General features: G+C 48.1%; 1 protein-coding gene across 1 annotated transcript in view; it reads left to right on the forward strand.

Moving 5' to 3' along the window:
* The window catches only part of LOC119405010 (serine/arginine repetitive matrix protein 1-like), a 90135-nt gene that overhangs the window by 30344 nt on the left and 42055 nt on the right, over window positions 1-17736 (forward strand). Inside the window, exons 4-7 of the mRNA XM_037671756.2 lie at window positions 1870-1927; window positions 3987-4278; window positions 9085-9277; window positions 11847-11937. Of these exons, the coding sequence (XP_037527684.1) occupies window positions 1870-1927; window positions 3987-4278; window positions 9085-9277; window positions 11847-11937 (634 nt within the window). The remainder of the gene's footprint in view (window positions 1-1869; window positions 1928-3986; window positions 4279-9084; window positions 9278-11846; window positions 11938-17736) is intronic.

A 17736-nucleotide genomic window follows, 5' to 3' on the forward strand; every position in this document is an offset into this window, starting at 1 on the left:
TAGTAGACTAGATGTAAGCCTAACTTGCCTTCACGTCTTGCTGGTGCATCGTGAAACAAGAACTGAACATTTTCTTCTCTATTACAAAGATCATGTTCTCACGCAACTAGCTGCGTTTCTTAAGACAGCGCCATTTGTTCGAGAACAGGGCAGCGCTTCTTCTTTTTTCTTCTTTTTTTTCTGTAACACGGAAAGGTTGCTTGTTTTTGTTTAGCTGAGCACATTCTTACCACCTCATCCTTCGTGATGGTTTCGATGCTATGGTTTTACACCACGAGAACCAATGGCTGAAATGATGGAGTTTCGGTAACTTTTGTTTCACCGAGTTGAGATAGATGCAAGAAGGTCGGTTACGTCACCACGACGTATGAGCACTGAAGTTTCGACGCGAAACTCAAGAAAAGGAAGTCTTGGTGTCCATTTTCTCCTTTAATAGTCGACATTCTGTTTCCCAGTCAGGTAAACGAAAGTGTCAAGAGCAACAGTTTACCACTTTATAGGCTTATACATAGTGCTTATATATGTGGTGTATTTTAGTGCGGAACGCTTTAGGGGCTCGGGCTGTCGTGTGCTGTCGTCGTCGTCGTCTCATGACGCTTGGCGTAACGCAGGCATAACCATGTATATCATAGCCATGTATAGCAGAGGGGCGGGAAAGGAAAGTGAGGAGGAGCGACTTGAGGGTGAGGAGGAGGGAAAGGAGGAAGTAAGGGGGAAGGAGGAAGAGAGTATGCTGTGATCGTATGCTGCCATTCTATGTCACCACTTGGCGTCACGCAGGAAAGCCATGTACAGCATAGCCATGTATAGCAAGGGGGCGGGAAAGCGAAGTGGGCATGAGGAGTGATGTGAGGGTGAGGAGGATGGAAAAGAGGAAGGGAGAGGGTAAAGCATAGCATAGCCATGTATGGCCTCACGCAGGCGAAACCATGTATAGCATAGCCATGTCTAGTATGGTATAGTAAGAGTGCGGGAAAAGGAAATGAATGTAAGGAGGAGGGAAATGAGGAGGGCAAAGCATAGCATAGTCATGTATGCGTCACGCAGGCAAAACCGTGTATACATAGCCATCTATAGCATAACCATCTATAGCATTGTGCTAGCCTGGACGGGAAAGGGAAGTGAGGGTTAGGAGTGGTGTGAGGAGGAAGGAAAGGAGCAAGGGAGGGGGTAAAACATAGCGTAGCCAACATGATATAGCGTTGCCATGTTTAGTATAGTATAACAAGGATGGCAAATGTAAGTGTGGGCGAGGGGGAGTGATGTGAGGGTGTGGATGAGGGAAATGAGGTGGGTAAAGCATAGCGTAGCCGTGTATAGTAAAGTATAGCAAGAGGATGGGAAAGGGAAGTGAGAGTGTGAACCGCTGCATCACAAATTAAGATTCCCTTTCCCGTCATGGACGCTGAGCAGGCTACACGTTTAGAACGCCAGCGCGCGCTTGCCCGTGAACGCGAGCGGCGCTGAAGGGTAGGCGAATCAGTGCTCCGCACTTTCTACAGCTTTTCCGTTGAATGCAACTGCATAATTTTTCTTAAAGCGCAAAAACTCATAATAAAAAAGAAGAAGTAAACAAACCGTAAACGCCGCAGCTTGTATGTACGATGGAACCGCTTGCTGAATGACGATTTTAATAAATCCATCACAAAACCTCACTTGTTGCTGTAGCGCTTATCGCAATACTGTATGCGTAGAAGGAACGGTCCTGTATTTCTAGATATTTAGATTCCGATAGTATTTTGTTGCCACCAACGATTAACTGGGGAATGCGCCTCGTTCTTTTCCTTCTCTTTTCTTTTCTGTAGTTCGAGAGCCTGTCATTGCGCATAACAAATGTTAACACATACTGCATTCTTGTACTCGCTGCAGAGACCCACTGACCGTAGCTTCAAAAACCAGCGGGAATCGCTTCGGGCCACGAGAAACGGTAAGCCTATGAAGATGCTACATGCTGTATTACATCTGTTAACGTGATTCATTGTCTGGCATGACGCCTGTATAGGATCCTCTTGCAAAGGAGCTTCAAGCACCGGCGTGGCTCTGTGGTAGAATACTCGGTTGCCACACAGGGTGCTTGGGTACAAATAGAAACCTCTCTCTCTCTCACTCACTCACTGTGCGCGATAGCTGGTACGGACACAGGAGGCGGCGGCAGACAACTAGGCCATAGAAATCGGCTGCTGTTGTGTTCTCATAACAGCTTCCGCTCTAAAGACACTAAGAGAAATGAACAAAATGGTCGAGTAAACAATATTTAACATCTCGCAACTATGCGCAAAGGTAGTACGTAAGAATGACTACACAGCATCAGTAAATACCTGCAGAGGCGCAATCACCACACCAGGCCCGTAGCCAGGGGGGCGGGGGGGGGGGGGCGAAATTTTTATGATACATGGTGTTTTACCGAAAATAAATAATGAAAATAGGTGTTTTTCTCAAACAGTCAAGGTTTTCAGCAAGTGCCCCCCCCCCCCCCCCCCGAAAAAAATTCCTGGCTACGGGCCCGACCACACCGCATCCAAGAAACTGATTTCGCTTCGTGATAATGCAACTGAAGGACAGCTGACGCAGCGTTCTTAATGAAGAGGGCTTCCATTATTTCGCGTGCCGTGTCGTCCTAGTGGCTATGAACCGTAGCAACTATAGCCCACTTGTCCGCCGCGGTAGTGTAGCGGTTACGGTGCTCGGCTGCTGACCCGAGGGTCGCGGGTTCGATCCCGGGGTCGCATTTAGATGAAGGAGGAATGATAGAGGCCTGTGTAATGTGCGATGTCAGTGCACGCTAAAGGACACCTAATGGTCGAAATTTCCGCAGCCCTCCACTACGGCGTCCCTCATAATCCTGTCGTGGTTTTTGGACGTAAAACCCCAGGTAATATTATGTTAACTAGCCCACTTTTTGGCAGTGCTATAGCTTGATTGATTGATTGATTGATTGATTGATTGATTGATTGATTGATTGATTGATTGATTGATTGATTGATTGATTGATCGATCGATCGATCGATTGACTGATAATTTAAGCTGGACATTTAAGGGAAAACTAGGGTGAAGCAAAGAATCAGTTTAGACTGATCAAGTGTACTCTGAGAGCTTTACTGTCGTTACTTTCACCATCATAAGTTTATTAATAGAGGAGAAAATCAACGTCAGTTCCATTTTTAAATATCCCGCCGAAAGCTCCACGTGTGACGTCATGAATTTCAAACTGTGTTTGCCGTACTTTGGCGACATTGGCTCAACGAAATTTCCTGAAACTTGGTGCGTTAAGTCTATGGCGCCCTCAGAGGTCAATGTTATTCATTTTTACTTATTAGGAACTACGTGGGCCCTAGCAGACGCTGTGAAAATCTGGGACGTCACGGCGTTTCGTGCCGTAATATCAAGGCGGCGTCGCCACCCGCATTTTCTTTCTTGCGCTTTTTCTCGCGTCCCAAGCGTTTTCTCGTGGCGAGCGTGGTGATTTTGAACTTTTCACAGAAGGAATTTACTAATAATATAGAAAGCGCTTTTACCTTTAGTGTCGCTTTAAGCCGGTGGTAATAATAATTGTTGGTGTTTCACGCCCCAAAACCACGAATGTTTACGATGGACGCCGTAGTGGAAGGCTCCGAAAATTTCGATCACGTGGGTTTCTTTAACGTGCACCTAAATCTGAGTACACGGGCCTCAAGCATTCTCGCCTCCATCGAAAATGCGGCCGCCGCGGCCGGGATTCGATACCGCGACCTTCGTGTCGGCCGTCGCGCAGCTTAGCCACTAGACCACTGCAACGGGTTTTAAGCCTGTGGTCTCTGTACTTCTCGATCATCAGCACTTCTTGCGCAATATTTTCTTAGACAACGGACGAAATTGACACAGACGGACGCAGTCCGTGTCTGTTTCGTCCGTTGTCTAAGAAAATATTGCTCAGGAAGTGTTGATCACGGAGTACCAACTGGCTCGAACCCACACCTTGTTAAGCTGGTACTTCTCGGTACACGCAGAAGCTGCCGCTCTGGTGCCGCTGAGCCGGCGCCTGGAGCAGGACCTGCTCAGCCTAGTGTGCGAGAAGAAGCGCGACGACCAAGCCAGTGGCCGAGAGCGCTTTTCGTCTCCCGTGCGATCGCGGCAAAAGGGAGGAAACAGCCGCGAGCGTCGCGACAGCGGAGACCAGCAGGAGCGGCGGCGGAGGAGGAAGGGCAGCCTGCCGAGACGCCGCATCAAGTCTTCTTCTCCGTCCTCCTCTTCTTCCTCCGACCGGAGCCGCAGGGAACGCCGCCGGAGGCCCCGCCGAAGGTAACTTTCCTTGAAAACTTACAGGGTCCCTCATGCACTCACCCAAGACGACTGGAAGGGGAAAGCCATCTTTTTTTTCATCTCATTCGATGTATCGTTCCTTGCCCCGCCACCCTCCGACAGCTTTCTGCACCTAACGTGGTTTTCCACTGCCTCCAGGATCGGAGGCACCTCACCTGGTTTTGCACTGCCTCCGTGATCGGGCCACCGTTGACCAAGCGACGATTTCATGCGATGACGTCATCGCGTCACGTCATGTGACGTAACAAATTTTGACGATATCTGACGTCGTGATGACGTCATGTGGTGACGTTATCACGTGATGATGATTTTTTGCATCACTTGTGTTGACGCAGCCGACGCGGGACGCCAGTCTATTTTCGCGTTTGATGAGGCGTCTAAGGCTTTCGCCTTAAGGGGGGACGTGGCTTTCGTTACCAACTTTCTTATTTCTTCATGGATTTTGATGAAAATTGGCACACTTATTTGAAATGTTGCTTTAATGCTACTGTAGAAATTTCATGAATATATCTTTACAACTTTTTGATTTACAATATATTTCACCTTCTGCTCTTGTTCCGAGTCTGACTCGCTTAAAAAATGTGATAGGAAACTCATTCAAAGTGCTATGCATTCTAAGATGTCTGATTGCGGGCGTGACATTCTTAGATTTTTTTATTTGCAACAAAATTTTTTTTAGTTTTCATTTTTCATGAGGTGACTGCGTAACAGGCATCGAGGCTTTGTGCAACTCGTCAAATAGCTAATTATCAAAACGCCATACTGAAAAAGCAAGAATGTCACGCCCTGAACTGTGCTTCAAGGAATATAGAACAAAAAACGGAACTGAAATAGACCCAGCGGTCAGTGAGAAATCAGCGGAACAAGCGAAGCAGGAAGCAAGAAAAGTCGTTTTGAGAAAACGGCTTTTAAAGTTGTACCAACGATATTACTTCATCAAAAGGCACTGGGGTCGTAATCTTTTGAGTCCTTCGTAATGTGCACTTTCTTGAGTGCCCTGTCCTTAGTTTGAGGTGCCTTGCTTCTCTAAAACACAAGAAGATTGTGATCTTTAAGGTGTTTTATAAGGTTGGACCTCCTGCACATGTGGCCTTTCATCGGTTGTGCCTTTGTTTTCTTTCTTTTTTCTTAAAATCCTTTTCTGATATACAAAGAACATGTAGCATGAATTTTAAACGAAGTTATGAAGTGGTGTAATAGACATGACAAAAAACAAGATATTGTAATTCAAGTAGGTCATGTACTATGATGATTTGCCAGCCTTCTTGTATTCATGCTCTCATTAACATAATTAACAGTCTTGATTGCAATTGATCATTGAATCATTTTTATAGGATACTAAAAGCGGCTCTCATCATGGCAGCCTATCACTTCTTCCTAAATAACAGGCAGTTATGGTGGAATAGGAATTCCTTAGCAGTTTATCAAGACGCGAACTGGGCAGATATGAATTCATCTCCCTGTTTCACTCGTCAAGCTAATTTGTAAACCTCGCCTGCGATGCGCTTCATCATTCACCCGGTCGCGGACACGGTTTTCTGCGAGGCTTTTATTTTTTCAGATGATTCATGAGCGCTTACGGCGGTACCACGCACGGCCCCAAGCGCGCCTAAATTGCATCACCAGTGCTTTATTTCACCTCTAAGTGCTCGGCCGCATAGTCCGGGAAGTCGGCACGCGATGTGCTGGGTGGCGGCATTCGGTGACGATGCGCAATATGCCTAGGTGCGGCGACGAAAAATAGGCGCGCAACGTGTTTGGCCTCGCATTGCGGGACGCCGACGCGCGCCCGCTGCGCGACGAGCTTGGCCGTGGGGTCCGCTGCCGATGCGTAAAATGACCATCCGCTGTACCGAGAAGCCGGCGGGGGGAGCGCTTCGTTCCTTGCGAAGAAGCACACTGCCGCGAGTCCGCTAACGCGTTGCTCTTGCCCGCAAAGTTCGAGGTTCGTCTCGCATGCCGACGCCGTGAGCGGAGTTAGGCCTAGTGACGACTCCGAGCAGTAGACGCGCCGGCCGCGGTGCCCGATGTTTCAAAGTACGTAATGCGTGGTCGCGAGTACAAAGAGTCGTCCTGCGATCATCTTCGTCACGACGTCCGAAGTGCGCATAAGCAGAACCTCCAACCACGGATCCGACGAGTCAACGCTAGAAAGTCGGTCCGAGACGCGCGTTTGCGATGTTCGCTACGAGTGCGGCGCGCCATCGTAATCCCACCGAGCTTCCGCTAGTAGCTCCAAACTAAAACGTAGTTCTTGTTCAAAGTTATCGTCGAGCCGTGAACACAGAGCGATTGCGAACACGCAACGAAGTAGCGCGACTTTCGACAGCCGTGAGCTCGAGACGCACGAGCTGCAGACGACGATCTCCCGGCCGGAGCGAGCATCGGACCAATGGCGAGGCGCGCTGGGGCAACATGGCGGACGCGGCCAATCGGAGGGCTCGAAACGACCTTCGAACATTTGCTTTTTGTGCGCTTGTTTTCGAAGGGAGGAGCCAGCTACGGCGGGGAATTTGAAGACGGATAAATGCGCTTTCCGATGAGCCCAAGATATCGGCGCCCGGTGGCGTCATTGCGAAGCTATGATTTTTTGAAAATCAGTGTTTTTTTGCGATTTCCCCAATAATTTTCGCCACCTCGGCAGGCGCAACAATTTTTTTATAGCACTTCTACGCGGTTTTCGGTAAAGATATTTTGGAATCGGATATAAAAAGGGCTACAGAAACTGAAAATGTGATTTTCAAAAAATCGATTTTTTTGCCATTTTTCGCGATACGAAAGCCGCGTCCCCCCTTAATTTATACAGTTAAACCTCGCTATAACGAAGTAGCATCTCAACCATAGGTTCGTTCGTTATATACGATATTCGTTCTAACAGTAGAGATCAGTATCGCCGTGGACGAGGATCGAAGCCACGAGCATGAATGCTCGGGTTAGAATCCCGGCCAGAGCGGCCGCATTTCAATGGGAGTGATGTGCGAGAGCGCACCAGGCGCTTAGATTTAGGGTGGCGTTGAAGGACCCCAGGTGGTCAAAATTAACCCCTAGTCCCCCGCTACGGCGTGCTTCGTAATCATATCGTACTTCTGTCACGTAAGCCACAAAATTTCTTTAACACGAAAGTGTTTTATGCCGGGGTCCCCCAAGACTTTCATGACGTATTTCCGTAACGGAAATACGTCAGCGAAATCCGCACGATCTGATGGCAAAGAAAAAGAAAACTTGAAGAAAAAAGTTCCGTAAACGGGAGTCAAACCCACGACCTCTCGGTTCGTGACGATAGGTGACGGATGCTCTAACCACTGTGCCACGGTCACACATGCACAAGGCTGCACGAACGCGCCTTTTTGGTGGCACGAGACCGGAGTGACAGCCTTGTTTCTCGTCCGAGCACAGCCAGTCGAGCACTTACTTCCGGTTTTCAGAATAGTAATGAAAGGAAAACACATGGTTCTGGTTTAAGCTAAGGGTAATATTGGATACATATGATATCGGAGCATAACTTTACTTAAGATAAGGACCACTTAACTGTCAGGTTAATTAGTGAAAATAAATATTGAGTTCATTGAAAGACTCTGAGCTTGGATCGTTGCGGCACCTGGCGGAGCCGATCTCAACCGCGCGCGTCTTTCTACGTGGCCTCCAAGATCCGCTTCGTTAGCGCGTGATACACAAAGTGAACCCAAAGTCTGGTAGTGGCACCGCACGCCGACGTCCCGTGCCATTACCACACACTTAAGCCAGGGCTTGATGTCGCCTCCGGAATCTTTATAACGGCGGGCAACGCCTTCCTAGCGCTCTTCCGCCTGCACTGTGTTACGCTTACGACAATTTCCGATTTCTGTGGGCGCCGATCTCGAAGGCAGTGCAGTCTGACAGGGCGTGACACTGAGTCACGGGACTTTTAGTACCGTATTTACTGGAATTGCTACCAGCACTTGTTAGCACTCACTATTGTTTGTGTGCATTGGCTAGATTACGAATAATCTTGCTCTGTGCTAGCCACCGTTGGCTTCAAATGGCTAAAGGTCGCTAATGCTGACTGATGTTTGTTATCAGCGGTTATATAACGCCATCATCGTTTTCATGTAGTCTATGCAGTCCTGTAAAATCACCTATAAGACGGTATCACTTTCCACACATGGACGCCGTCATCTTGAGCTGTTAAGCGAATGTTTGCTTACTTTTTTTAGGATATCGTTTCGCAATGTTAACAAGGTCATGAAACGTCGAATGCACCAACCCAGCCGTTCTCATTCGCATGCATCTACCGTAGCACTGTTCGTTTAGTTGTTAAAGAGATAAAACTGCAATGTTAACAGCTCCTCATGGCGGCACCGAAACCAATCCTTAGAATAGTCTTAGTTTAGCAGTAAATACTACTCTATACTACTACACTACTCTTAGCAGCAAACATATAACTCACAGAATACAACAGAGAGATAAAATTACACAATGGTTAAAGTCTAGCTTATTAATTAGCTATCAGGACATGTTTAAAATATAGGGGGTCACGGATGCTCTTCATAGGCCCAGGAATCTGGTTCTATTCTCTAGCAGTCTTAGCCAGAAGTCACAATGAATGGGTAACTGCGTTAGTTCTGGGAACGGGAACGCTCTGACGATGGCAGAATATCAAATGTGCGGCGTGTATCAACAATGAAGACATATATGGGTTATGATAGCAAAGCTTACGGTTAAGACATGGGCGAGAATATTTCTTGCACAACCTGCCAGTGGCCTCCGGTATAACGGGTCACTGGCGATCGTTCTGCGGCTGCGCAGGTCACGCCGAAGTGTTTCGCCGGAAGAGCGCGCAGCCCCGGTGCGGGCACCACCGTCGGCTGCTCCCGCGGCCCGGGCTTCCTTTCGGCGCAACGCTAGCCAGTTCACTACTCCGACCGCCGCTCGGACCGCTGACGTTATCAGGAGTGGCAGCGGTTCCCCCGACCGCCGCCAGTTGAAGACGGACAACGACGTAAGCATTCCACTTTGTGCTGTAACGCGGTAGAAGGGTTTGTTTAACAAAATTTTTTCGGTGTTTAACGCTTAAAGGGGTACTAAAGTGAAACCATGAACCAGATTAAAATGATAAATTATAGTCACAAAACTCTATTCTCGTTAGTTTGACCGTCATAGGCTCGTTAATTGAAGAAAAAATGAAGGTGAACGTTGCATTTTTATAATTCGCGCCGAAATATCCGCACGTGACGTCACGCATTTCGATATGTTTTATTCGTATTTCGGCCATATTGGTTCAATGAAATTTTTTCAAACATGGTATGCTAAGTCTCTGGCCCCGTCAGAGGACAGTGTGCTTCATATTTACCGATTATGAACTACGTAGGCCCTAGTGGGCGCCGTCAAAATTTATGACGTCACGGCGATTGGTAAGGTATACTTCAAGGTGGAGTCGCCACCCTCGTTTTCTTTTTTCGCGTTTTCTCGCTTACCAAGCGTATTCGTGCGTCAAGCTTGGTTATTTTGATATTGTGAAAAACTAATTTACTAATACAAGAAGAAAATGCGTGAAGTTTGCACTACGTTGCGCAAAGCTTGGCACAGCGCAGCTGGTTTGATCCTCAGCTCGTCGTGCTGCAGCCCGGGGATCACAACGCCGGATGCGATTGGATCCAGTGTGCTTGGCCGAAGAAGCGGCAGCCAAGAGACGGCGACGGGCGGATCCGGAATACGCGCAAAGCTTGCCACTCTGGATGCGTTGAAATCGCTGTCCCTGAGTCGCGGTGTAAGAAATTGTGGCGGTTGCTATGGCGACGGCTCGGCGGCGGCTGTTCCTCGGCTCGGCGGCGGCATGACTATTTTTAGCAGCGGCTCAGCAGGGATTTTTTGTTAAAGGGGTCATGAACCACTTTTCCAAGTAATGATCTAATGGCCTCAGTATCGGAGTGTACTGCTTCCCGAATCGATTGCCGCAAAAATTTCTCGAATCCGTCAAGAATCAGCGGAGTTACGGGGGTTTGGCGCACGCTCCCAGCGCTTTCTCTCTTTTCTCGTGCCGACGAGCGCACTGGAAGCTAGACAGGGAGGGATGGCATGGGGGAAAGAAGTTACGCCAGCGCGCGTCATGAAACGCGATCGCTCTCCCGCTGTGATTCGCTTGCGCGAGTGCGGCTACCGTGTACTGAGGAGTGCGGCGCCGGCAAGTGGCGGCACCCCGCGGCAAGAAGCGCATCTGATCCGAACGCCGCTTTCGATTTACGTCGGCTATCGGCCAATAAGCATGCTATGTCTCTTGCGACGTACAGCGGACAGACGCCCCGCCCACCGACGAGAGTGAGAACCGGCCTCTGTTTGAAAAGAGGGTGCCTGGGGAAACGGCAACTTCGCGCTCCGCTTGTGGCCATTACGCGGCGCGCACGACTGTAATATTTGGCAGAGCAGTTCATAGCCGTGTCAGCTTTCCGCAGGATGTGTTTTTTCAATCAGCCCAAGGGGTGCTTCATGACCCCTTTAACGGACGTCTTAATGCCAGCTGTAACAGCTTCGCTGTTAAAATAGTTTTAAGTGCGAATGCACTTTATAAGCGACCCTGAATCCGCCGTCCCATAGCAACGGCGCGAGGAGCGGGGAGGAGCGTCTGTAGCAACGGCGCAGCGACGTCACGCCCCACGTGACTGCGCGCGCTCCGCCCTCCGCTCAGTGGCTGCGCGCGCCCAGCGCATTGCCTGTGGTGATGAAGGCCGGCGGCGACACGCCGAACGAAAGCGTGCGAAGCGAGCCGAGCACCCCGAAGCCGATCTGGCGCGGGGACGCGCGATGCGTGAGCGAGCGCGGGCCCTCGAATTCGATCGGCCGGACGCGCGCTTCAAGCGAGACTTCCTGGACCGCAGCTTCGGATATAGCTGCGCGGTGTGCGATCGACTGTGGTTCGACAACAACCTGAGCCCCATCTCGGGCGTGCGCAACGCCGCCAACAAGTTGAACGCGTTGCGGGTTCTTTGGAACGAGTTCGGAAGACAGATCATCATCATCAGTAAAATTGCTTTGCACTTCAAAACGGCCAGACCTCCGTGGGTCGGCTGGCGCGTGCTCTCTCGCTGCCGTCTCCTTCGCTCGGCTCTGCAGTTTAGTCGCGCGTGCCCCCTCATAGCATCACCCTGTGCTTCGCACTTCCTCATACTCCCCTTCGGGGAAATGCGGGTTTTTTTCTCTTTAGTGTCCTTTTAAAAACTTCGGTTGCTATGGCGACGGCTCGGCGGCGGTTTGACTACTTTTAGCAACGGCGCAGCAGGGATGTTTTGTTAACGGACGTCTTACTGCTGGCTTTGACAGCTTCGCTGTTAAAATAGTTTTTCTCTTTAGTGTCCTTTTAAAAACTTCGGTTGCTATGGCGACGGCTCGGCGGCGGTTTGACTACTTTTAGCAACGGCGCAGCAGGGATGTTTTGTTAACGGACGTCTTACTGCTGGCTTTGACAGCTTCGCTGTTAAAATAGTTTTTCTCTTTAGTGTCCTTTTAAAAACTTGAGTATAGCGAGTGGATTTCGACTCAATGTAAGGCTTAACGTTTGAAACGCTCCGACGCAGGAGAAGCGAGAGCAGCGGATCCTGGCGCAGAGTCTATCGCAGCTGCACAACGCGCTGGACTCCAAGCGCCGGCAGCAGTTCTCGGGCAAGAGTAAGTGCCGCATATAGTTCTTGTTTTATTTGCGTGTGTATGTTTGCGTATGTGTATATTGTCGCGTGGTTGTGACGGTGAAGAAAGAAAAACACTGCCGGTGAAGGTGGAACTCTTTATTGGGCGAACTTGCGCCCATTAAAAGAAGCAAAGCCTAAAGGGTAGAGAAAGTGACAAGCACAGACGTCGGTCGTCGATAATGTGATCATCGCGGAACGCGTCGTCTTTTTATACATCAGTGATTGAACCTTCCGTCGTTATCGCAGGTGCTCGCTCGAGCTCTCGAATAAGCTTGACTATAGTCGCGTCCTGGGCGTAATCTTAACCGATCTAAAGCGATCGCGGAGCTTCCCAAACATTGCTGAGCGGCCTGCGCCGAGCGGTGCTAGCAGTTTTTGTGGTTGAAACCCGATGACATCAAAATAAAGAAATAAGGGCGCGCGCGCGCGTGTGTGTGTGTGTGTGTGTGTGTGTGTGTGTGTGTGTGTGTGTGTGTGTGTGTGTGTGTGTGTGCGTGTGTGTGCGTGTGTGTGTGTGTGTGTGTGCGTGTGTGTGTGTGTGTGTGTGGGCGCGCGCGTTTTTTTTAAAGACGATATCTTTCTTGACTTCTTCCGCCCATGTTGCAGCGGGAATGACGAATTCAGATCGAGAAATATGGTCCAATCTACGAAGGCAGTGCTCTCTAACGGAGCGTCACACAAAACCACGTGACTTCAGCTACCGCATTTCCTCGCATACAACTGCTAGCACTATTAGCACTCGCTAGTCATGGCTATTTTTATAAGGCCTGCCCTTAGGCATAGTAATTCGCTGTATCAAAAAATCACATACAAATTGACTTTATGCTTGCTCACGTCTTCTAGCGTTGGCTAATGACGGCTAGTATTTGCATGTGCTGGCTGAATTTGGTTAACCATAGATAAATGTTTGGTATTTTTGGTTAACCGCGGTTACGACACTAACATGCTTTCAATATCATTCCTCTCCTTGAGTTGTTTACCAACTCTTGTAGTTTTTTTTTTTACTTCTAGGACGTAGCTTTGCGTCGATGAAAAGCTTACTTGCGAAGAGCGTTATAGCCCGTAAAAGTTGTTTCTATCTCTTCCAAAAGCATCCGAGTCAGCAGGATGACATGCGCGGTGAAATTCAAGAACCGCTTGGCGTTGAGAGCGCTAATTAAAAAGAGAGTGATGAGAGTGGTAATTAAATAAAAAGTTTTAGCTCAGTAACCTGCCTGTGGGAAGCGTACCACATTTGCTCGAACAATAGCAGCATGGGTTATTGCCGGCTCGTTAATAGGGGTTTTCGGCTTTTCCGTATACTTTTTAACGCTACCGTGTTACCGGAACGCATGCTTTAGCAAAGTTTTAGCTCCCCATACATATACGTAAACGTTTGCGCAGACCACTAAATGATGATAACTGCATATAAACAATATTTAATTTAGATAAGATTCAATCACTGGCGCAAAAAGAAATCGTAATATAGGTTTTTAGCGTGTACGGTATTTCGGTATATGCAGAGGGGTATGCAGAATACCGGATTGGCGGACGATTGTGTCGATATCTCGTGATGCTTCTTGCAACCAGAATTATAGACGCGCTTGTTTTCGCCTAGGGTTTTCGAGGGAAGGAAGATCCAAAAGACGAGTCATTCGGAACTGCGCCGCTGCAACGAATTTGCACCAGCAAAGAAGAACAGTGCACCCTGTTTCTGCACTAACAATTTTGTGCTTGCCTGGTTCATCTCTGCCTCGCCAGATGGCGCCATCTATCCGGCCTCTAGCGTTTACGGTTACGGTAACTCGGTTCGAACAACGTGGTCGCAATGGGCGCTCGCACCTCTTTTATCTAGTCCATTTTATCTATTAGAGGAGTTTATGATGTATACACTCGGCGGCTGAAATCTCCGTGAAGGTAATCTCGCGAGTATCCACGAACGACGTGAATTTGCGAGAGAAGGCTGCAAGCGTATCCGGCGAGTAGTTTACGTTCCGCGAAAGCAAGTCCAAGTTCCTTGAAGGCTCGCGCACGCGCATCCGGTATTCCGGTAACACGGAAACGTGAAAAGTGTATGGACAAACTAAATACCTCTAATGTTTGCTAGCGTTTGCCATCAAGTCGAATGAAGTTAACTAAAGATGATGCCGTACCTCATTCTTCTCTTTCATTTGTCGCCAAGAAATCCTGTTTTATTAAAAGTATCTGCCGCTGTCGACCATAATAGTTACCGCTCGTGTGATTACGCACGCGCTGCAGGGTTCTCGAGCGTATTCTCAAAACTCAGGTAGTTGAACGTCGTGTAGATGTGCAGCTTTGGCATTGCAACAAAGTTCGCGAGAATTCGCGTGCATCGTTCAAAAAGAATGGGGACGATTCTGAGTACTAAGTACCCGCTAGGGGAGAGCCGTACGCTGTCCCCATAAAAGCAATGCGTAATGTTAACACCAAGGTTAACTGCACAAATTCGCGTTGCATATGTCGCTTTATCGTATACGTAAGTAGTGTGAATATCTTGAGTAGTGTACATTGACAGCGCGGGTCGTTTTCTAACTTGGTTACCTTCATTGTCGCCTCGCATTATTCTATTTCGGCATAGATTGTTAAAATCACTCGTGTTTCACAGATTTATCTTCATTGTCGCCTTGCCTTTATCTATAGTTCGTCAGAGTTTGTTACAACCAGTCGTATGGCTGAGCTACCGTTAGGGTTTTTAGAATAGCCGGCTTTCTTTGAAATAGCCAACCTTTACAGTAATAATGAACTGAAAGCCTTTTTCCATAATAAAGCACGTCATTTCCGCTTTCTTTACGAAACGGGGTACTCTTTTTGGCCTCTGGCAAGAAGTGTTCCACACTCGCCGCCTGGATACGAGCGGCGCTATCTAACACTTCCAGGTATTACACATAGAGAGATACCTAACGAAGCGGGCGGGGAAGCGCCTTCCATCGTAGCTCAATCGGTAGAGCATCGGTCGCGTAATTCGAAGGTCGTGGATTCGCATCCCACCGACGAAAGGGTGATTTTTTTCGTTTACTTTATTTCATTTCAGTTTACGTCATAATTACCACACTACAGTTAGTGACACCAATCAATAATGTCCCTTATGATTTCCTTGGGCTATTTGTCTGTTAGATTCATTCGGTTAGGCTCTGCGTCATTATTGGTGTGAAGTCCACGTACAAAGTACGATTCTCTGGAAAAGCTCTAGTGTATACAGCGACCGCAGAGCAGCGTGCAGACGTTGCTGTACGTCTTCGTAATATCCCACGAAACATTACCTTCGCCATACTCCCAGCAACCAATCAGTTGGCTTATAAGACGTTATTTACAACTCATTGGCGGCTTTAACGACGCTACATAATTAATTCCGAATAGCTGTACATGCGCACGTCTTGAGTAATGTCAGAACACGCAGCCAGGCTATAGCCTATCCTGGAGAGGCAGGCGTGCCTCAGCTCTCTGTCCTCCTTGTTCGTGTAAACACACACACACACACACACACACACACACACACACACACACACACACACACACACACACACACACACACACACACACACACACACACACACACACACACACACACACACACACACACACACACACACACACACACACACACACACACTCACTCTCTCTCTCTCTCTCTCTTATGTGGCACGTCTCGGCGAAATAGCGTGCGGTCCTTCTTTATTGGTCGCTAAATCTAACAAACGCGGACATACACGGAAGGGTAGAATAGCCCTTCTTCGGCCAGGAAACTGCATCGCAAGGGTCCTCCGTAACGCGATAAGAAACGAGTTCTCTCGCTCGCGGCGCCGCGCGCCTTCTATTAAACGGCCATCTAATTGGCGTGCGCCGAGGAAATCGACCTTCCCTTATAACATAGGCGGCGCCACCGAACACTCCTATACTTCCCCCTACCCTCCCCGTCTCTCTCTCGTTCTCCTTACCTTCTCAGGCAGTGCAACGGTTCGGGTGTGCATCTATATAGATACATATATATTAGCCTTCCCCGTCTTCGCTAATCGTCGATACAGCCCTTCGAGACGGATGCTTATTGCCAGCCGGGTTCTACCCCCACTATATATTTTGTCGCGGCACGGTGCGCTGAAATGCAAGCTCGCGTTTTCTTTTCTTTTCCTTTCTATTTTATTTAGAGGGCCTGTTAGATATCGAAGACGCTGGCTTCGGCCGAGCACGCCTTGAAGGCGCGGACTTTGGGAAGCTCCTTATGTACGACGTCATATATTTTTTTACCCCGAAGCTCTTTCCGCAGGCTTTCTCAAGTTGCGTTCACAAATTGCCTTCTTCGCTCGCCTTGTCCTCGCTTTCTGACCAAAAAGAAAAAAAAACAAACAAGAAAACAAGAAACAATTCCGCATGACTGTCCTGTGGGCGACGTTCCATGGTATATGGGCCAACCTTACGCATTCACAACACTGTTTTCTATGCTCTGTTTCATGCTATTTCTGCATTTATGTATACACTGATGCGTGTTGACTAACTGTCACAAGCGGTACTGCGTAATTCTACAGTCACGTCGTGACGGTAAGTGGGCAAACACTGTAATAAGCACAGTCAAGGACATACGAGTCCTTCAAGATGTTTTGCGCGGAAAGGCCGGCAAGGATAAGCACCTCGCCAGGATTTGTTACCAGTACGGTCTGGGGTCAAGTTTCTCATGACTATTTTGTTGAGGTAAACAAACATTCGAATAAACTGCTTATGACTCAGAACCGACCATTTCTCCATTCAAAATGCTGTATGTATAACTAGGGGAACGGTATTTAACTGCGACGCGCGAGTAACGATTTTTTTCTTATGGCCAAATCGAATAAGAATCAGAATTGAATGAGATAATTTCAGAGTAGTTTTTTTATAAGCAAAAGTCGTCTTTGCCTATTACATACAACTAAGGGAACAATACAAAACTCTAATTACATCTCGAGCACCAGATACAGAGTCGTCTCTAAGAAGCAGTAATAACCGGAACATTCGGAAAAAGAATAAGTAGTTTGCTCACGGCATAGTATTTTATGGGAAGCAAGCTGGGCTTTCCGCAGTAGTTTTCGGATTCGTCTAAAAACGATTTCAGGGCTATAATAGAAAGAAAATGAGCTAGTGAAGTGAAATAGGACGTCAAGGCTATCTTATAAGACCGTAGTCACGATGAAACATAAACTCATCCTGACCATCATCAGCCCGGCTGATGCCCACTGCATTACGAATGCCTCTCCCAATGATAGCCAATGCAATCTGCCCTGTGCGAGCCGATATTAAATTGGAAACTATTTAATGTTGAAAATAAACTCCATTATAAAGCTGCGCTATGCACAGAGGCCCGCCTGAACACATACCATCGATGGCTAATGTCGACCATCTAGCTCTGGATAATGCTTGCTAACTGTTGCCTAATGTTTACTAGCGTTGGCTAACTGTTGGTTATGGTTGGCTTAAGGTTGGCTTATAGTGTTGCCAGCGCGTGAGCAGCTAGTGCTTCGCACACGCACGACAATACCCATCGGCGAAAACCGCCGCTATTCGGCTTTTCTTATACACAGAACTCCTTTAGTTTCGGTGAGCACGAATCAGCATTGGCTTAGCCAGAAAATGTCTGGCCCCTTGAGCGTTATGTAGTGCGCTGTGCTATCTATATCCTCCTGTTTTGCGTCAGCTATATACAGGGTGTTTTTTTTTTAGGCAATACAGATTTGTAATAAAAATTCTATGACAGTCGGGCTCCTGTCCGTTTCGCACATGAACTCTACGTCGAGGCGGAAATACGTTCCCGCAG

The sequence above is a fragment of the Rhipicephalus sanguineus genome, chromosome 9 (assembly GCF_013339695.2).
Source record: "Rhipicephalus sanguineus isolate Rsan-2018 chromosome 9, BIME_Rsan_1.4, whole genome shotgun sequence".
Lineage (NCBI taxonomy): Eukaryota > Metazoa > Arthropoda > Arachnida > Ixodida > Ixodidae > Rhipicephalus > Rhipicephalus sanguineus.